We start from the raw sequence: 20,921 nt of genomic DNA, 5'->3' as shown, positions 1-20,921 counted from the left end.
GATGGAGAAGAAGTGTGAGCTGCGCCTGCATCCCCCTTCTCGGGCTGCGTGCCTGCCTGCGCCTCACCTGTTCACCTGAGCTGCTGGTCGGAGTCTGTCATGGGGGACGGACCTGTTGCCTGGAGATGCCAGCGTGGTTGTGGGTGCTGCCCGGCCCGCACTTGACCGTAGCGTGTGGAGCTCATGCAGCACCCAGCGAGGTGGGCGTGGTCCCCGCTGTCCGGCTCAGGGAACCGGCACTCAGGAGGCAGAGGGACGAGCCCAGGGCTGTCTGACTCTAAAGCCTGTGCCCTTGCCCTCCCTTGGGGCCCCACAGTCCAGCCTGGAGCTCTGCATGGAACTGTCACCTGTGTGGGGCTTCCTGGGGGTCCCTGTCTTCAAGCGCCAGAGGGGGAACTTGCCCAAAGTCACACAGCTGGTGGCAGTGTCCACTCTGCACTGGGGTGGGAAGGAGCGAGTACGTGGGTAGGTGGGGCCCCCTGGGTGCGCCAGGGCTCCAAGTGGAGGGGGCGGGGGTTGGAGGAGGGCATCTCCCACCAGCTGTGGCTGGCTTTGGAGGCCCTGGCAGGACAGCTCTGTGGGGTCTGCAGTCCATCTGGGGGTGCCTTGGGCTCTGAGGTGACAATGTAGGGCTAGAGCCTAAATGTATAGGGGCCTCTGGGCCGAGGCTGCATAGCCCTTGAGGTTCCTGTGCAGTTGCGTGGCTGGAATGGGGGTGGGGGGCTGGGAGGCTCAGGCTCCCCGGGGAGGCCTCTGAGAGAGCAGCCACTGGGAGCCAAGGCAGGTGCTCCCCCCACCCTCCCAGTTGCCTCGTACATCAGCAAGGGTCACTGTCCATCTGCCAGTAGGGAAGTGGCCCCAGGGAGAGGAGTGGGCTTCTGAGCTTCTGCACAGCTCTTCGGGCCCTGGAGTGAGGCGGGGTGGGCTGCTTTCTGGGCAGATCTGCCCCTAGGGGAGGGCAGCTGGGACAGCTCTGGCCTCCTCTGCAGAGGGTAGCTCAGGGCTGGGAACCACAGCCAAGGACCCCCCCTACCCCAACTTGGGGTTGCCTGGCGAGAAACAGACCCAGGAGACACGAAGCTGGGTGGGTGAGGGAACTTCAGGGCATGTGCTGGGCCGAGGTGGTCCCCAGTGGGAAGTGCCACAGGTACATGCTCAGGGCATTACAGGTGCACAGAGAGACGAGGCAGTGTGGCGGGAGCCCCAAGGGGCGCACCCACGCAGGTGCCGCGAGGCAGAAGTACCTGGGGGGCCGGCCGCTGTGCCCACTGTGTCCAAGGAGATGAAGATAGGCATGGAAATCGCTCCAGGGAATGGGAAACTCTTAGCAGATTTGCAGAACAATCAGACAGAACTTGCAGACATGGGAATGTCTCAAACTGATTTGTAACTCAAACTGAACACCTGTGGCTGTGTCGGGCAGCTGGGTGGAGCCGCAGGAGAGACGCGGTGAGGACGCAGACGCAGACTGAGCGCGTGGGCCGGCCGAGGGCGCCAGGCGGAGGGCACCGCAAGGAGGAGCGAAGGGAGAGGGAGGGCTAATAGAGAATTCTCCAGAGCGGACGGGACGCACCGACCCGTAGACACGGACTCCCTGTGAACTCTTGAGGAGGACAAGTCCACAACCAGACGCACCTTGGGGAAGCGGCAGAGAGCCTGCGCCAAAGGGAAGGTCTTAGGTGGCAGAGCGAAGGGGCAGATGACCAGCCAAGGCACAGCTCCCGGGGGGCGGGCAGCCCAAACAGCATCCCCCGTGTATTCTCCCCAGACATGGGCGGGACAGGCATCTTCAGAGAAGTGAAAATGGGGGGTCACCAGCAGAGGCACGGTGAGGGAATGCTGGGAAACCCGGGCTCGAGGGACGTCTGAGGTGCAGGCTGGAATGGGGCTGCCGGCAGGGGGCGCAGGGCAGCGGTGATGCCTCGCAGCTTGGTGGAGAGTTCTGATGGGCAACAGCTGTCGGTGCAGGCGGGTGGGGGGTCACCAGGGCCACAGGTCCCGGAGGTCAGGAGGCAGTGGGGAGAAGGAACAACTCGGACCCAAGCTTCCCACCGATGTCTTTTATTAGTGAGTGTAAAATACAGTACCAACAGACGGCATGCATCGCAGACGACAGGGAAGCAAGCCACAGGAACGGGAGTCGGAGGGCCTCATCGCGTCTGAGGTAGAGCGAGGGGGGACTGGGGGGCGGGGGCTGGGGGGCGAGCACCGGCCCCACTTGGGACGACGGACCTCGGGAGAGCTGGGGGCACTGTGCCAGCCACACGGAAACAGCTGAGAACATCTCATGTCCCTGCACCTGTCCAGTTCCCCTCTTTGTGCAGAGAGCTTCAGGGTTCCCTCATCACCGGCACTCTGGGCGTCTCCACGAGACGCCCTCCCCCCTCCAAGGGCCAGGCCCCACTTGCCCTTCCCCGGAAAAGAAGGGAGCTTTGTGTTGGAAACGCCAAGGCTGCTGTCCAGGGGGCTGGAGGCCAAGTGCGTTAAGAAAGACCCTTTTTCTCTAGAAAAATAGTTTCGCTTTATAAAAGGGGGGAATGCTCATCTCAGGTGGGGAGAGATGATGGTGTTCAAGGAACGTTCTCGGTGAGCTCCGTCATGGCGGGGCGGGGGGACACACGTGGCAGAGATCCTTTTCTCGGGCTGCACTGGGTGAAGTGGAAGGGAGGGCTCCTGTGGGCAGGGCCCAGGGTATGGGTGTCTGGGGACAGGTGAGGAGGCCCCCTGGGGTGCGGGGTGGGTGGCCTGGCACCCCGTGGCCTTGGCCTTGGCCTGCAGGCAGGCCCTCAGTTGAGCAAGGTTCCGTAGAGCTGGGCTTTCGTGAGACTGTCCTTTCGGCTCAGCCCCGAGCCCCCGGTCCGCGGGAAGGCCGGCTGGGCACTCAGGCGGGCGGCGGGGTGCATCTCCGGAGAGGCCTCCATGGAGCTGGGCTCCAAGGAATCTCTGGAGCTGCGCAGGCTATGCTCGGGCTCGGGGCTGTCGGCCACCCCACGCAGGTGCCCCCCAAGCCTCTCCCCATCACCCTCACTGGCCGAGTAGCTGGGCCTTGGGCTGGTGGGGCCACCAGCCCGGAGGAAGCAGGGCTCTGCCAGGGGGCCCTGGGAGAGGTCGTCACCCTCCGAGAAGCTGTCGGCCTTGTAGCTGGCGTAGAGAGGGCTGGCGGGGCCCTCGGCCTTCTTGCCTGGGCTGCTCCCACCATAGTAGCGTTCGGGGAAGTCGGAGGGTGAGGCCCGTCTCGCAGCCACCGGGAAGGAGTAGGCGCCAATGTCCTCCACACTCAGGGGCCGCCACTGGCTGCGCGTGTCCTCCCGGGGCAGCCGGGCTGATCCCGGCTTGGCCCGCAGGCTCCACAGGTTTGGGGGCACCAGGGCCTGCTGGGGGCCTGGGGAGGTTGGATAGCGGTAGGGCTCGGCAGAATAGGGGGACAAGGTCCGTGCGAACCCCGGGGCCACCTCGGCCTCCAGCGGAGCTGCCGCCACAGCCGTGGCCTTAGCGAAGCGCAGGCTGCCCGGGTAGGCAGCAGGCGGCGGGCGCTGGAGCCGCGGCTCGCGGCTGTTCAGGTAGAGGGCCTGCTGCGAGGCGGCCAGCGTGCCAGCCTGGCCCTGCTCCTTCTCCTCCGACGTGGCGCTGAAGCTCGAGTAGGAGCTGGAGGTGGGCAGCGAGCCCGCGTAGCCTGGGAAGGCCTCACGCCCAAAGGCCGCTGGGAAGGCCGCCGCCTCGGCCTCCTCCTCCTCCTCCTCAGCAGCACTGTCGGTGGAGTTCTGGGCCCGCAGGAAGCCCACATCGGTCACCGACGCGTCCACGCTGGGCCGCCGGTCACGCGGCGGCTCCTCGGGGCAGTAGAGGGCCGTGTCACTGCAGTAGACGTCCCCCTTGTAGGGGGGCCTGAGGCCCTGCTTCTCCGCCCTGTCTCGGAAGGCCAGGTCGCGGGTGGAGGCGTCCGACAGGCGGGAGGACAGGCTGGCGGGGTCTGGCTTCTCCAGCACCTTGGCGATGACGCAGGCGGGCACGCTGTCGGCATAGGCCGGGCGGCAGAGTGGGGAGGGCAGGCTGCAGCCGTGCTGCTCCAGGTGCAAGCTCACGCGCTCCTGGAAGTCCGAGGGCAGCTGCAGTGGACAGAGAGGGGAGGGCGGGCGGGGCCGAGTCAGCCTCGGACTAACCTACCGGCAGGCAGAGGGGCTACCACCTGCAGCACCGGCCCAAGACGCTCCTGGATTCACCTGAGGACCCCCGTCTGACCCAGCCCCGCTTGTGGCTGCAGTTCCCACTCCCTTTTCCTCCCACCGAGGGATTGACCTGCACCCCCACGGTGTCCTGGGCACTTCCTTCTGTGTGAGACAGACTCAGAAACACATGCAACAAAGACCCAGGGCCTGGCGCCTTGTGGGGAGGTCCCGCTACTGTTTGATCTGTTTCTTGAGTGTCTCAGTGTGGCCCAAGGCAAGGGGATGGGGACAGAGACCTGGGTGAGGGGAGCATGAGGAGGGGTGGGGGGCTCTGGATCAGCCTGGCTTTGGCACCAGGGAGCACCGTGGCCTGGGCTGAGTCACTCCCATGTGCAGCCGGTTCTCTCATCTCTGAAGTTGGCACTGCCAGGACAAGGAGCAGCTCCCCAAGGACACCAAAGGGGTTTGCAGGCTGTCCAGGCTGGGTGAGGAGCTGTGTGTGGGCATGGCCTGCCCCCTCGTCTCAGGAAGGTTAGGAGCCTGCAGGAGCAGGAGGGGCTCAGGCTCACCCCGTGTCTGTCCCTCAGGGGTGGGGAGTGGTCCCAGGGGCGCCTGGCTGGGCGGGGCCCACATTACCTCTGACACCTTATGGCCCCTGCCGTAGGTCTGGCTGCACTGTAGCAGCTGGGCCGCTAGATTGCAGTCCTTCCTATAGAGCTCCTGAAAGACAAGAGAAGGCATCGGCCAGGGCCCCCCCCCCCAGGGTCCCTGTGCCCTGACCAGAGCCCAGGCGGGCGGGGTGGCTCTGCTATTGGCAGGACAAGGATTGTCCTGGGCCTTACTCTGTTGCCTGCAGAATGGGGGCCTTGGCTCTGACTGGCAGCTGCTGGGATGTGGAGGGGCCCTGCGTGGTCCCAGAGGGCAGTGGTGGCAGAAGAGCCCCCCATCTCCAACTCCCTGCCCACACCCCCATTCTCAGTGTGGCCTGGCAGTGGGCTGGTGGCTGCAGGGCTGGGTGAGTGGGGCCCAGGGGCCGTGGGACCGAGGTCCAGGTGGGGACCCGCTCAGCCTCCTGAGCTGAAAACAGATGCAAACAGTAGGACTCAGGGGACTTGGTCTCCTCTTTGGAAAATCTCTGTTGCATGTGCCTGTGGCCAGGCCTGTCATTCCCGTCCCCGCCCAGGGACCCTCCTCAGCGAGGGGGGGACATCGAAGAGGCGGGGTCCAGTACCACCAGAACTGGTGGCCTGCAGCTCACGCAAGCTCTAGCCGGCAGAGCCGCCCCCGCCAACCCCCCACCCAGCTCCCCTCACCTCCACCTACTGTGTGAGGCTGAGGCCCCAACGTGGCCTGCACAGTGGAGGGAACCTGGGTCCCAGCCTCTCAAGGCCTCCTTGGGCCTCCCGGAGAGGACACAGGTGGCTGAGAGCAGAGCACTGACCCCCGCCACCCCGCGAGGCCCCAGACAGGCTGCCCGACGTCGGAGGTCTGTGGGCACTGCTTGGCCAGCCCAGCTCTGCCGCGGGGTCAGTAACGGACTTGAGGGCTGCCCTGTCCTGGGCCTGCCCCCTTCTCGTCTGCACTAGCTCCTCTCAGGTGTCACTGCACCTGCTAAGGCCACCTCCTGCCCCTCCTTGGCATCCCCGCCCAGGTTGTGGCAGGACCCACAGCCCCCCCCCCCACCGTTCTGTGGCCCGCCCCGCCGTGGTCTGTCGGCCCACAGCCCCCCCCCCGCCCACGTCCACAGCCCCCCCGCCCACACCCGTGGTCTGTCTTGCTTCCTCCCAGCTTCAGCCTGGAACCAGAACCCAGGCCCTTCTGCTGCCCCCGCAGCTGCCGTCCTGGCTGGGCCTCCACCGGTCTCGCCAAGACTGTTGCCGTGGCCACCCCCAGTCTCCCCACTCCAGCCCTGGTCCCCGTGGTGCATTTCCAGCAGGGCTGCCACGCAAGCCCGTAAAAGTGGACGTCCCCTCAGGCTGGCCCTCTGCTCGAGACCCTTCCAGCCCACGTCACTCAAGGTAAACCCCGTCCCTATGGTAGCCCTCGCAGCGTGGCCTCCCTACTTCTTGGCCTCTGCTCCAGCTGCGCCCGCACTCAGAGCGCATTCTGGCTTCTTGGCTGCTCCCCAAGTGACCCAGGCCCACCTAGGCCACTCGTCCCCGGACGCCCCATAGGGCGAGGCCAGCTCCCTCACCCTCTTCAGGCACTGGCTCCAGCCGCCTCTGTCGGGAGCATCCTATTGAAACGTACTCACCTGGTAACTGGCAACGCCCCAGCCCCTGTCCCCTGCTTGAGTTTTCTCGGCAATGTTTAGCGCTTCTAACACACTTCCCATTGTGAGTGTCTTTCTTGCTCCCGTCTGTCTTCCCTGCTCAGACGGGAGCACCACATGGGCAGGTGATTTTTTTGCCCCTATTGTTCACACCATATTCTCAGAGCCCAGTGGGGTCTGGCAGGGAGCAGACACTAATTAGTGAATGTGCGGCCAGCGGTCAGAGATCCATGGAGGGTGGCCGGGCCCAGTTCCTGAGGCCCTTGATGTCAGTCCCCTGGGGCGGCCACATGGCTCTGGTGCCCACAGGGAGTGGCCATGCCCCAAACCTGAGGTCAGGAAGCCCTGGTTTGAGTGAGAAAATACGGCCCAGTATTCCCAACCTCGGACCTGTTTCCTTCCAGGACGCCCTTGGCAGTGTGTCTAGCTTGGCAGCCCCGCCCTCCCTCCATAGCCTGCCCCCTGCCCCGCCAGCCCCTCCCACCTGGGGGCGGACTAGTTGGAGGGACCTGATACTCACGTTGTCCTCCGACAGCTTGTCGATGGTCACCTTGGCCTCCAGCAGGTGGCTGTTGAGGGCGACAATCTCGTGGCTCAGCGCACGCTTCTCCTCCTCATAGTGCTGGCCCTGGAGCGGAGGGTGGGGGGGCAGTGGAAGGAGGCAGCCAGTGCTCGGTGGTCAGCCCAGGCCTGGGGCTCAAGTCCAGTTGTCCCCTTAGGGCCCCGTGTGCCCTCTTGCAGCCCAGCACGATGAGGTGTTTAGAGGCCCATGGAATGCAGGGGCAAGAGCACAGACCACCCCAGGTTCAAATCCACCCTGCCCCAACGAGCCACGTGTCGTCGGGTACGTCACTGCCTCTCTAAGCCTCTGTTTCTTCTCTGTACCAAGACAGCAAGGACCAGCCTTCCGGGGTCTGGGGTGTGGCTGAGTGAGGGCGCCTGTGCTCAGCATAAAGCCTGGCCCATCTCACTGGACAGATCGGGAAACTGAGGCCCAGAGAAGAAAGGGCCCTTGTCCAGGGTCCTGGCAGAGCTGGCCCAGGCCCTAGGCCTGCCTGCCGTGGCTGTCTAACAGCACTCGAAAGTCGGTGTGCGCTGAACGCCCAGTTTGATTTTCAAAAACAAGAACAGCTTGTGACCAGAGGAGGGGAGGCAACTCCTGCCTTTGAGGGAGGGGGGGCACCAGCACCTGCCCAGCCCTTCCTGGACGGCCAGCTTTAGGAGTCTTCCCTCCAAAGTCTGAGAACACGGGGAGGCCCGCTGTCACCCCTGACCCCTCACGTCGCAGGCCGGCCAGCCCTCAGTGGGGGAAGGCAGCACTGCAGAGGGGACGGGCTGGCATGGGAGCCCCTCCAGGAGGGGCACCCCCCCCCCACTGGGCTGTGCGCCGGCTCCAGCTGACTTGCTGGGCACCGCTGGGGTCCAAACCCAGCTCTGGCTCATGCAGGGCCTGAGCTCAGGCCTCTGTCCTCCTGGGCCCATGTTGCTGAGCTGGGGTCACCGTCCCCAGTACATGTCGTCTCCCCCTCAGCCCTGCCTACCCGCCTCCAGGTGGGCACTCAGGCTCTGCTGCTGAGGCTCATGGGGTCTCAACCCTGTACCTCACCTGCACTTACAGAGAGCCCCACTCAGTGTAGAAAGGGTGGGGCAGGCCCAGCCTGTGGGGGGTGTGGTGGGGGGACTGTGCCCCAGGAACGAAGGCCTGTGACCCAGCTTCTGCATGGTCAAGGGGGGACAGCAAGGCCCCACCAGAGCTGGGGCCCAGGGGTGCAGAGCTTGGGGCGGCCCTCACCATGCGATACAGCTTGTCCTCCAGCTCCTGGTTGATCCTCTGCAGTGCCATGTAGTTGCTCTGAATCCTGGAACAGGAGGCAATGAGGCCACTACTGGGCCAGGCCGGCCTTCCCAGGACCCCCACATAGCCAAGGCCAGGCTGGGCCCACCCACCATTCCCTCCCTGGTCTAACTGCTCCTTCACACAGCAGCAAACATCTGGTCAAAGCTACCTGGCTGGAGGTCTTTCCCAGAGTAGGGTCGAGGACCCCTGGGGACAGGAGGGAAGGCCTGTTTTCCACAAGTGACTTGGCCCAGCCCTCACTCGGGGCCAGTTTGCTCCCACATCACACACAGGCTGACCAGCCCAGCTACGGGGGGGTTGGTGTATGTTCAGCATCACATGCACTGGGAAGAGACTTAAGACTGTGTGCCGGGCCCTGGGTGACGGTGCGGGGGAGGGCAGGCCCGATGCCCTGTGCCTCTGCTGCTGCCGTGCAGTGTGGAGTGAGTGACTGTGAAGGAGCCTGGGACAGTGATGGGCCTCTGGACAGCCTGTGTCTAATGTTATTCTCCCCCCACAAACAGTAGGGAAGCTGAGGCCAGAGGTCCTTGAAGCAGCAAGTGGAGGGCTGAGACTTTAACCAAGACTGTCAAGGTTGACTCCCCCAGGACTCAGTGGAGACGCTCAGAAAGTCCAGCAGGATAGGGCCCTTCAGGGAGGGACAGGCGCCGCCTCTCTGGCAAATCCTGTCTCGGGCTGCAGCAGCCATGATGCCCTGTAAACATTTAAGAGAAGCCAGGCCAGCAACAAAGTCTGATCTCTCTGCCTCCTTCCTCAAGGACCACACATTCCAGAACCACGCCCATCTTCAGTCTGCCTGCGGACAGACCCTGTGCGTGGGCTCCTTTGGGTTTTAAGGGAGTAGTAACTCAGGGGTGCCACAGCCTTCCTGGGACTGTCAGTCGCTGCCGTACTGCCCAAGGGAACTGTCCCTAAGCTTTGGTTCACCTCCACGGCTCAACTTCCCATCAGGGACCCTGGGGACAATGGCTGGGGCCCTGGGGAGCCAGCTGGGGTCTGGAGATGGCTGCATGAGGCAGGGAATGAGCAGTGGATGGGGAGGTGGCTGGAAGGAGCCCGGCCCGGCAGGGGTCAAACCCGGTACGCAACCTGGCTCAATAACCCTTGGCACAGAGTGCGACTTTGAAAACAGCTTACCTTCAGTGGGCCCAGGGCTTCCCGCCTGCTAGTGGAGCGGCCAGCTCGGCTGGGAGGCGGGGTGCCGACACCGCACGTCTCCGAGCCCCGCCCTCGGCCCCACCCCAGCCCCGCCCCCTGACCTGCGCAACTTCTCCGTGACCTTCTCCAGTTCCTCCTGGGCGCGCCGCAGCTCGATCTCCAGGTAGTGGCGTGTGGAGTCGAACTCGGTCTCGAGCTTCTCGAGCTTGTGCGTGGTGTAGGACAGCCGCTTGCGCAGCTCGCCCTTCTGCTCCTGCAGCGCGCTGCAACGACACGCGGCGGCGGGCGGGGCCACCACGCTGAGCGCGGGAAACTGAGGCCCGTGCGGGCCCGCTGGGCGCTGCGTGCGCCCGGCTGCACTCACACATTCACACGTGTGTGCGCGCGCGCACCCCCCACAACCCCTTCCCAGTGGGCGGCCCTGGAGGCTTAGGGACCCTTGGGGTCAGTCCCTGGGCCTCCAGTGGCGCCCCGGCAGAACTCAACCCCTGCGGGGTCACCCTCGTTGACCACAGAACCTGGCCAGTGTTTGCGGAGCTACGGGATCCTGGACAGGAGAGCACCCGTCAGCACCCAGCCTCTTGAGGCTGGCTTCTGGATAACACAGCTTATGAAGGCCCCTGCTTTTACTCCTTCACAGCGTTGGGTAGTGACGCTGTGTCCCACAGGGGGCAATGCCATGCCCTCCTGCCCCCAAATTGGCTGTGTGGTCCCAGCGGGCTGTTGCGTAGTCTGGGCGATGGGGACGATGGGTGGGGATGACCAGGGTCCAGAGCAGTGGCCAGCTAGCTGCACACAGCATTGGAGGCTCAGGAAAGCCCAGGCCTGCTTGTGCCCCCTCCTCCAGGAAGACTTCCTGGGCCCAGGCCCGGCTCTTGGGGCTCTATGTTTCCCACAGACTGGGCGCTCCTCTAGGACCCCAGGATGCTAAGCCCTGATGCCCAGGAAACAGAGACAGGATAGTCCACCCTTTGAACTGCAATGGGAAGTAGGGACTGTCCCCCTCTTTCCCCGTGGACACAAAACCCCTGGTCCAAGAAAAATTCTGCCCAGAGAGATGCCCAGGTGTGAGGGCTGCAGCCCTTGTCACAGACACAGGTGGCATCTGTGCCCTCCAGAAGAAGTGAGGGCATCATCCAGTCACCCACGTGGGCCCTCGAGCCCCGAGTCCTCCCCCTCCTCTGGCCACACCCCTGGGCCATCACCGCCTGCTCCAGACCCTGGCACTTCTGAGACCTATGATCCCAGCTCACCACACCCCTCACACCAGCCCACCCCATCCTGGAGACCAAGTACCCACGGGGTACTCCACAGCACCCCTGCCCCACCCCTCAGAGCCAGCCACTCTTCCTACCCTGCCCAGTGGCCACCGCCCACAGGTACAGCTGGGCCCCTGCCGCGCACTGCCCCCCACTCCCGTGACCCAGCCACAGCGCCTACAGCCCACCCACCACTGCCCTCTTCCCTCTCCCTCTGGCCCCGCCTTGTTCCCAGCATCTCACAGCGGTAAGACAAACACGAGTCCCGCCCCACGAGCCTGCGGTCTCAGGGGAGACGTGATGACAAGGGAAGAGCTTTGTCAATGAGGCAAGTGTGGGAGGGAGCTTGGCGGAGCTGTGAGGTGGGGCCCAGGCTGAGCCGGAGCCTCCCCAGGGGCCCTGGGCAGAGACTGCCCACTCACAAGGTGCCCACCCTCCAGAGCCCCCATTTACCCTTGGCCTCTGGGTGGCTTTACAGACATACTGGGCGGCTGTCCCACCAACCCTCAGGTGCTGTTCCCACCCTCCCTGAGCCCTTGACACCCAGCCACCCCAAGCTGTGCCCTGGTCAGCCCTGGGCTGACAGCACCCCTAGGCCCTGACTCCACCCCCTCCAGACCCCACTGCCTGCTTGCCAACCGGGACCCTCAGTCGCAGCAAATCCCCGGGGCCACATGGCCCCCATCTATGCCACCCCAACTCTGTCTCATCTGCAGACCCCATGACCTTGCCCAGGCCAGTCCCCAGGGCCCTGGCCTGCACTCCTGCCCCTCCCTATACATCTCTGGAAAACCTCCCCGTGCCCAACCCCACCTGGACCCCCACAGGCCTCCCTCCCCAGTCCGGTCCTCTCCCTGGGCCCCGCTTGCCCAGGTCCAGCCACCCACCGGCCTCTTCCCCCTAATGGCCCACAAGCACCACACACTCCGTGTGTCCAATGCTGACCACTCTTGGTCGAGCATGGCCACCCTCACCAAGTGCTGGGGTTCAGCTTCTCGGAAGCCTTGGACATGTCCCCTCCTTGGTCTGGTTCAGAAACCACCCTGCCCTCCCTGGGCGCTAACCTGAGCCCTGCCTGGCCTCAGCCTGTCTCCACCCAGGGGACACCCCCACGTGGGAACCAACCAGGGCTGTCACGCCCTGCTGAGATCACGGCCCCCAAGTCTCAGGGAGGTGGGTGGGCGCCCCGGCCCCTCCTTGCTTGTGGCAAGTCCAGAAGCGGTTTTCTGCCTGCCTCCCGGGAAACAGGGATAAGGCCCCTGGCACAGGGTGGGGCCTGGAGGGATCCCTTTCTGCTTCCACCAGAGCCTCCTCTGGTCCCGCGGGGGAGGCCTGAGCCCAAGGACAGAGCCCATGGGGGAGAAGGGGGTGGGAGCTCTGAGATGGCTGCACAGAAAGGGGCAGGGAGGGCGTGTTGGTGTCGGGCACCCTTCCTCTCCGGCCTCCCCATCTGCCTCGGGGAGTTAACGCGGATCAGGGATGCAGGGACACCAGGGGGCCGCGGAAGCAACAGGCATGTTACCTGTCCCAGAGCGAGGGCGAGGACCTGGCCAGTCGGCCCTGCAGGACGCGGGACTGCCCGAGGCACGAGGGCACCCAGGGGCTGCGCAGCCTGTGGGCGAAGAGGACGGAGCTGCTCAGAGCGGGGGTGGGGCCGCACCGGGCCCCCGAGGGCACACATCGCGGAGAGAGGGGGGCCCGCCGCCACCCGGCACAGGGACGCCTGGGCAAGGCGGCCGGGTGGGGGAGCAGGAGCCGGGGCAGGGGGCTCCCAGCCCGTGCATTCGCCACCCTGGCTGGTCGGTGCCCTGTCCCCTCTCAGGCACCCACATCACGGCCTTGGAGGGAGCCCTGGCGGGGCAGGCTCCCTCGTTCCGGTCCACCTTTGGATGCCAAGTCCTTTTCTGCAGGACCCACTGGTCGGAGACCCGAGGAGGCAGGAGAACGCAGGGGAGCGTGAACCCAGCTCCCCGTCTGCCGGGAGGCAGGGCTGGGCTGACACTGGTGGACGGTCAGTGGGGCGGGGCTCTAGGACCTGGCAAACATTAGGGGCCCAGGGCAGGCCCGCTTCTCCCTCCTCCGCACCCCTTCTCACCCTGCCCTGCCTGTGGCCTGTGGGGCTGGGCGGCAGGTGGGGTGGACGCAGTGTGGACAAAAGTGAGAAGGGACCCTGCCACCCCGCTGAGGGCAGCCGGATGTCTGTCAGCCCGAGCGAACCCTCTGGGCGCCCCTCCTGTGGTCTCCCCAGGGCCGCGGCAGCCCGCCAGGCCCCTGACCCGGGTGCCGGAGGAGAGGCTCTCGAGACCGCCCGGCGACATGGCACCTGGCACACGGGCATGAGGAGAAAGAGCAGGGCCATGCCAGCAAAAAGCGGTGGCCTGTAGTTGGCCGGGAAAACCACGGCAGGAAGGAACCGTTTGTTTCGCTGTGACGCGGGGCAGTGGGGTTCTGGGTAATCTAAAGTTCTTCTGTTATACTTTTCTGGTTTTGTCCTAATTCCTGCAGCGAGGACGAAAAACATCAAAGAAAAATTTTTACTAAGGATAAATTCTGGTCCAGAAAAAGAGGAAGATCTTAAGCACGGATGTGACGAGCAGAGGGAGGGGCACAGCAGGGTGCTCCCCACCTTGGCTGTGGGCCCCACTTTCCTGTCTATAAAATGGGCTGCCCTGACCCCGGGCTGTGCAGGAGGCCACTGTACCCCAGAGAGAAGCGAGAGAGTGAACTGCCTGCCATCGGCTGTCTCAGCAGGGCCAGCCAGCGACCACCCTCGAGGGTGCCGGTGTGACAGAGCCTCGGGCCCCAGGGATGGTGACCAGGCTCAGGGTCACCCCTCGTGGGGCTCACGAGGCCACCATCCTGTGCTTGCTGCTAGGAGATAGAGGGTTGGCCTGGGAGCCAGGGCTGACCTGCACTGAGTCAGGGGGACCACGGTGACCCTGGGTCCCCGAGTGGGTGCCCTCACCCTGTGTCTCTGGCATGCTTGGACCCTGGGGGTTCGGGATGTCAGCAGACGTCTGACTCCTCCCCCAGGGAGTGGCTGGCTCAGGGACAGGAGGAGACCAGCCAGGCCAGCTCTGGGGGTGCTGTGGGACCTGACTATGGGTCTTTAGGGTTAGGGTGGGAAAGGGACACTCGTCCCGTGCCAGGACCGTCCCTCATCTTAGCTTGGGAGGAGCGACCCCATCACCCCCACCATACAGACGTAAATGGCCTCAACCACCAGGGGCTGCCCTCCCGCCTGGGCCAGGAGCACCAGGCCACATGCCCTGATCCTAGCACACCTTCTGGAAGGGACCAATGGCCTCTTCATCCCTTTCTGAGTCCCTCCAAATGTGGCCGCACACATCCGTCCTCCAGGCCACGATCCACACTGCCCCTCCTCCTGGAGTGGCCCTTGCCTCTTACTCCAAGTCCCCAGACCACCTCCTTTCTTGTGAGGCTCAGCTCAAATGCCACCTCTTCCGGGAAGCCTTTCTTGGTTCCTCCCCCTTTCCTCATCTCTCCCCATCAGTCCCTGCTGTCCTTCCACTACCTGTGACCACCTGGAGCCCTGGCCTGGGGGGTCTGCCCTCTCCATCCCCCTAGAGGGGCAGGGCTGGGTGTGAGGCAGCTGGGGGGGGGGGCTTGGCAGGCTGAAGGGGCCTGGAGGGTCCGAAGCTGTCCCACAGCCAGGTGAGGGCGCGCGTCCCTGTCTGCCATGGCTCTCAGCACCAGGCACGGGCTCCAGTCACACTCCAGCAGCGCCAGGTTGCTCGTGATTCCTCACAGGCTACAGGCAGCTCCACATCCTGGTAACTGTCCCCACGTCCCCTCTGCCAGGGTAGCAGTCCCTTCCCTCAGCCCCAGGTTAACTCCTTCCTACCCAGCGCCTGCGGGGGACCCGGACGGGGTCCATCACTGCTCCTCAGTGAGCAACACAGGGGCCGAGTCACTGCCCCCTCTGCTGCTGAGCGACGGTGCAGCCCTCCAGCTCCAAATGTCCCCCAAGAGCCAGATGGCATGTCCCTAGACCGAGCCAGACCACGCCCCACTTCTGCTCAGAACCTCCCATAACTGCTCACCCCGAATCCCTGCCCCCTGGGACTCAAGACGGCCCCACCTCGCCCTGAGCTGGCCCCTCTTTGCCCACCTCAGGACCTCTGTCCTTGCCCCATCCCTGTCCCTCAGCCCTGGTCATTGCCTCCTGGCCCTTTACAGGCCTGCCCTCCCCCCACTCTGCCTCATTCCTCAGGGGGCACAAGCCTGACTGCCTGTCTGTCCGTCCCTGGGAGACCGGCCCCTCTCAGGACAGGCCTCGGAGGGCTGCCCCCAGGGGTGCGTCCTCCAGGGGTGCGTCCCCCAGGGGGCAGAGAGTCCTTCTCTACTCTCCTTGACCTTGGTCAATGCCTAGCTGATTCCACCCTCTGTGTCCCATTGGAGCCCACTCTGGACCTTTCCCGAGGGGCAGGTGGGTGTAAACACCCCCAGCGCCTTCCGAGGACCCACCCTGCCCCAGGCACACACGCCGGCCTCTCCATCTAGTCTCAGACCACCCATTTTACAGACGAGGAAACAGGTTCACAGCGATCACTACGGTCACACATCCTGGCCGGGACTCCATGCCGGGCCAACGGTCCTACCCCAGGTGCTGCGGTGACAGGTCTTAGTGCCACCACGGTGCTTCTCACTGAGCATCCCCACAGGCCGCCAGATAGGACGTGGTTGTCATTCACGTCGCGGAGGGAGGCAGCAACCAGAGCCCCGGGGGGTGGGGGGGAGGCAACGTGCTCCCACTGGAAGCTCTCCCTGGAGGACAGCAGTGCTGGGCGCCCGCTGGCACTGTGCCGAGGCTCGGACACACCTGGCCAGGGCCTGGACACCCCCCTTGTTGACCTCAGGTGTGGCTGCAGCCCTCTGGGCGGCCCTAGTCAAAGAGGCCATCGAGAGAAGGCCTGGGGACTTGGCTCCCAGAGGGGACAGAGATAAACAGCAGAGCTTTGGGACTCTAGGGGGACTGGGCCACCCAAGACAATGGGGCACAGACCCTGCGTGTCCCTCAGTGCCCACTCTCAGCAGGTCGCAGCCCACTGATGTCCACCCCAGTCCTCATCAGCCCTGGTTGGCAGGTAAAGAACCCAAGCCCAGGGCGCTACGTGGTGTGGAAGTCGTGGGGGCTGGACCTGGCCCCGGCCTGGGGCTCTGTCAACCCCTTCCAGCCACAGGGGATAGGGAGATGCCGAGAACAGATACCACCCCCCCCAGAGCCCAGGGCTGGGAGGGGCACTGTCAGGGGCATGTGGGGCCCCAGCACTGGGTCTGGCACACAGTGAAGAGGGGGGGCGTGGGCAGGGCCGGGAGGGGGCGGTGATGCAGAGAAGGGCCTGCAGTGCTTGGGAGGGGCTGTGGGAATCTGGAACCAGCCCCACCCCAGGCCCCCGAGGCGCCCACTGTGTCTCCACTGAGGTGGGACCGTCCAGTGATCCCACTGCTGACACCCCCTCATTCCTGCTCAGTCACCGGTGCCACTCGCCCCTCGGTGCCGCAGCTGCCCTCAGCCACTCACCCACCTGTCCTCATGGGCAGCCAGTCACTAGGTCACTCCCTGGGGGCCCCGCCCCTCCCCCTCTCCACTGTACTGGCACTGGGGCCACACCTCAGGGAGCTGAGGGCCACCTGTCCCTGCCTCTGCAGAGGTGGCAGGAGAGCTGATGGGCCCACTCAGGACTCTCCCTACACTCCTGTCCCCTGCCTCTCCACCTGCAGAAGGAATTCACCCTTCTTTTCTCTGCTCCACCTCCCAGCACCTCCTCCTCTCACAGCTTTCGCTTCCTCGGAGGCCGCACCAGGTCCCCACCTGCCAGCATCCTCGAGACACCACCCACCCGGCACTGCCTGCCCAGAAGCCTCAGGGCTGCCCCACGCCCGCGCCAGGCTGGCTGCAGCCCGTGGGAGTTACCCCTCCACCCAGACCACCCATGTCGCCCTCTCTTCTGGAACATTCTCTCCGGATCTGAACAATCAGCTACTTTTCCCATACTGAGAAAAACCCTCCATGGACCCTCCAGGTGCCACCCTGCTCCACGCAAGTGTCCGTCTTCCCTGCCACCCTCCAAGGACCAGTGCTCACCTGGCTCTTGTCCCCTTCACACCACCAACCTGCCCTCCATGGTCCCTTCTCAGCCCTCACGGGATTCGAGCCTCCTTCAGCAGCCAGTGACCCAGGACCCCTCTCTCCTCCCGAAGACCCCCCACGGCAGGCTGCCCTTGTGAGCCCCAGCTCCCTGATGGCCTGGTTCTGGTGGATCCGCAGGACCTGGCCTCCAGCTGCCCCCCTCCCCTGGGCACACCTACCCCATGGTGACCGCACTACCAGTACCGGAGGTCCCCTCGGATTCCGGCCCAGGGCAGAGACCGCCCGACCTGCGGACCCCGCCCCTTCCCCCAGAGCCACACCCCGCCGCTGCGCGCCTGCTCGCGCGGAACCACAGCCCGGCCTTCTGTTGGGCTGCTGCCTCCTGCCCCCGTCTGCTCTGGGCCGCAGGGGCCCTGTTGAAAGCCGGGCCGAGTCCTGCCCCACTCCAATCCTGCCCCTGCAGGTCCACCGCATGGGCAGGGCCTCCTTGGCGCCCACTGCACACCTCCAGCCTGCCCTGTCCCTCCAGCCGCCAGCCACGCTGAGCACCTGCCCCCTCAGAGCCTTTGTGCCTGTGGCCGTTGCTGCCCCGACTCTTGCCCCCGTGGCCCCCGGGCTGCGCCTCCGCTGCTCCGCACGATGTTCTCGTGCGACTCTCCGGCAGAGGCCTTCCCCGAGCCTGGTTGGCAGCGAGCCCAGCAAGCATTTGCTGAGTGAATGAGGAAAGAAAAGAACACCCACGCGCGTGTGAACCCATTTTACAGATGAGTAAACTGAGGCTCGGAGGAGGAAGTGCCTCCTCCAGCTCAAACAGGCCGCTGGCCTCCACCCCACCGCCCTCCGTAGTGCCCGTGCTCCGGGCTTTTCCTGCTTCTGGGTGCTGGGCCTTTATGATTTGGCTTTGTTTTTCTGGCCACGCCCAGAGAAATTGCTTCCTGCAAAGACCGAACTCCCCGGAATGACGACCAGAGAGTGGGAGCGTCAGTGTCAGCCAGTCCCAAACTTTGCATGGGCCGCACTTACATGAAACCAGTCTCTAGCTCTTTATCTGAAGTTTAACTCTCCTCGGGCGGCCGAGCAGGGAGGCAGAGGGAGCCCGTGGTGGAGGGCAGCCTCCAGGGCCTGGAGGAGAGGACGTCCGGTGGGCCCCCCTCCCCCACCAGGGGCAGGCCGGCTCCGTGGTCTTCGCTCGGGATGCGGCTGAGAAGGTTGAGGAAAGCCTTGATCAGGCCCCACCCTAGTGTGGGCGTGGCCAGGGCCAGGGCCTGGGGGAGGGGCGAAGACCCCGAGAGCCTGGCCCTAAGCAAGGGCCCGGGGCCTGGTTCTCTTGCCTTCACCTTCGCAGCCCGGGCAGCGTCCACAGGAGGACCGGCAGCAGGCTTGGGCGTGGGGCTGTTCCTCTGGTGGGTGAGCCAGGACGGGAAGCCCTAAAAAGGCGGCCCCAGGAGAGGTGTAGTGAGCCGCCCAGTGGGCCCAGGAAGCCCTCTGGTCGCCCTGCTGCATGAGGCTCCTCGGACGCCCTGGTCCAGCCCCTCTTTCCTAGCACCAGATGGGCACTGCTTGTTGGTTGTCACTCTTCTGTCCATCTCCCCCTCTAGACCGAGGGGCCTAGAGGGCAGGGCTATGCACACGGGGGCCTGGGGGCCCTGGGCCCCACCCCTGCCCTGACCTCCACCCTGTGCTCAGGGGGTGTCCGCGGGGAGGGCTGGTGTACGGAATGACCACCAGGTCAGCCCCACACCCTCAGGACCTGGCTGCAGGGCTCCCAAGTTAAAACCCCAGTCCCCGCCCTCCTGCCCTGGAGCTCATCCGAGAAGGGGCTGCGGCTGAGCCCTCTGGCGATCAGGTTCATTACTGCCCACCAAGGAACCTCCGCTGGCTGCACTAATCGGACCTCCCTGCCAGCCGCTCGCCGCGGCAGACAGACTCCGCACACAGTAATTGGATCAGCGGGAGGGCCTGTTTTCCAGAATTCGGGGGATCGTAAAGGTAATCAGGACTGTGGGGGGCTCGTCGGTGACACTGAACTGCGGGGTGGGGTGCAACCGGCTGGCCCTGCGCTCCCTTCACGCCCTGTGGCCTCTCATGCCCTCGGTGCCTGCTGGTCCCACCTTGTCCTCAGCACCCCTGTCCACCCCACCCCTCCCACACCCACAGGAGACAGTCCTGAGGGGGAAACCAAGTCTGGAAGAAAAGGAACTACGGCCTTGGGTCTGAGCCTCACCCAGTATGCTGGAAGGAGGCTGCCTTTCCGGGCCTGTCTCCCCTCTGTGATCAGAGCTTGCAGGGGCACTTGGGCCGCGACGGCCTCCTCCTCCTCCGCCAGCTCCCCTGTGGCCACCCCGCTCGGCTGCCTGTGAGGCCATCGGTGCTGTGCTCCCTGCCGCCGCCTCCCCTAAGGCCTGGCGGCCGCTGCCCACAGTTGGGGTGAAGGGAGCCCAGGGAGCAGGTCTTTGTCAGGGCGCCTGACATGTGAGCACAGGAGCCAGGATGAGGACCCCCCACCCTGGGTGGCCTCCCCTTCCAGACCCGCCACTCCCAGTGTCACCAGTGGTTTCCTGGTCCTGGACTTTTTTTTTTTTTTAAGATTTTTTATTTATTCCTTTTTAGACAGAAGAAGTGGGGGAGAGGGAGAGAAACATCAGTGTGTGGTTGTCTCTCGCATGCCCCCTACTGGGCACCTGGCCCACAACCCAGGCATGTGCCCCTTGACTGGGAATCAAACCAGCAACCTTTTGGTTCACAGGCCGGCACTCAATCCACTGAGCCACACCAGCCAGGTCCCAGCCCTGGCCCTTACCCCTCTGCCTGGGCCCAGGACACAGAGCTGACACCCCCTTGAGGGATGGGGCACAGGAAGCAACTCAGCCTGTTGTGGGTGTAGAGTGAGGGTGTTCAGGAGCGGCCAGGGCTGCCTGCCTGCTGTTAGTGGGGCAGCCCAAACGTTGAGGCGAAATTCTCAGAGGATCCCAACTCACCCTGGGGCTGCGGGTCACATACCCAGCCCCGGCTCACAGGGTCCCCTCCTTCCCCTGGGAATAATGTCACCTGCCCAGTGCGTGGGGGAACGGGGCCTGGGCAAACTGAAACCACGCGAGAGAGGGGCAGGCAGTTACCGGCCAGAACCAGCTCCAGCACCACGAACCCTCAGCCAGGCTCCACCTCAGCGATTTAACCCTCCAAACCCATTCTCAGGCGGATGAGATCGTATTATTGTCCCCATCTTACAGATGCAGACGGAGGACGAGAGAGATTCAGAAACTTGTCCAAAGCTACACTGCCAGCAAGTGTCAAAACTGGGACTCAGACCCAGGCGACTGCCTTCTTAATCTTGTATGTCATCAGAGAACCTTTGCAAAACAGTGGGGACTCAGATGGGCTGTGGGGACAGGAGACTTTGAAGAGAAGGACAGAAAAAGTATGAGAGGACAGTCCATGTGGAGGTTCCCTTTGTAATGCCCTGGCTCCCAAAGGAAGAAATCAGAGTGAGGCCGTCATTCACACTTAAGTGAGAATTAGTCTGGCAACCTTCTTCCACTAGGATCAGGTTTGGAAGTGGGGCAGAGAGCCTTGAAGGACCACCCTTAAAGAGGGACTGGGCCTGCTTGGGACAGAGTAGGAGGTGAGAGATGGAGGGTCGAGGCCAAATCCCTCCACGCAGGCTCCCAGAGCTCTCAGGGACTCTCAGTGGGCCATTTCAAATAAAAAAACAGAAAGAACCCCCCACCACTCTCTGAGGGCCAAGGAGGGGAGTGGGGGCACCTACCATGTGTCAGTCTTAAGCATTGGGAATCACCAGTGGGAGGCTGTTCTGAGGGGAGACAGATAATAAAGAAGATAAATAAAAAATCACAAGTCCATGGGGGATCAGGGGTCAGGGGAAATCAAAGCAGGGAGGGAGGGGGTGGGGGTGGAGGTGTGATTATTAATAGAATGAGTGGCCAGGAAAGCACCCCTGAGACAATGAGAAAGATGTGAAAGGAGGGGAAGTAGGAGCCATGTGCATATGTGGGGAAGAACTTTGGGGTAGATGGGAACAGCAGGTGCAAAGGCCCTGGGGCAGGAGCCCATCTGATGTGCTTCAGGAACAGCG

General features: G+C 64.2%; 1 protein-coding gene across 2 annotated transcripts in view; it reads right to left on the bottom strand.

Moving 5' to 3' along the window:
- Positions 1 to 2,092: 2,092 nt before the first annotated feature.
- Positions 2,093 to 20,921, bottom strand: part of BEGAIN (brain enriched guanylate kinase associated) — a 40,962-nt gene continuing 22,133 nt past the window's right edge. The window contains exons 3-8 of one of the 2 annotated variants that reach the window (XM_053665989.1): positions 12,236 to 12,325; positions 9,556 to 9,717; positions 8,231 to 8,297; positions 6,959 to 7,066; positions 4,803 to 4,886; positions 2,093 to 4,106 (exon numbers count right to left, since the gene is read on the bottom strand). In XM_053665989.1, coding sequence (XP_053521964.1) covers positions 2,787 to 4,106; positions 4,803 to 4,886; positions 6,959 to 7,066; positions 8,231 to 8,297; positions 9,556 to 9,717; positions 12,236 to 12,325 — 1,831 coding nt within the window. In that variant the 3' untranslated portion in view covers positions 2,093 to 2,786. The remainder of the gene's footprint in view (positions 4,107 to 4,802; positions 4,887 to 6,958; positions 7,067 to 8,230; positions 8,298 to 9,555; positions 9,718 to 12,235; positions 12,326 to 20,921) is intronic. The other variant, XM_037130384.2, reaches the window with a different exon arrangement.

Source organism: Artibeus jamaicensis, unplaced genomic scaffold, assembly GCF_021234435.1.
Source record: "Artibeus jamaicensis isolate MK-2021 breed Jamaican fruit bat unplaced genomic scaffold, CSHL_Jam_final contig_444, whole genome shotgun sequence".
NCBI classification, from domain to species: Eukaryota; Metazoa; Chordata; class Mammalia; order Chiroptera; family Phyllostomidae; genus Artibeus; species Artibeus jamaicensis.
The sequence above is the reverse complement of the archived record's forward strand: the minus strand, read 5'-3'. Positions and strand labels throughout refer to the sequence as shown.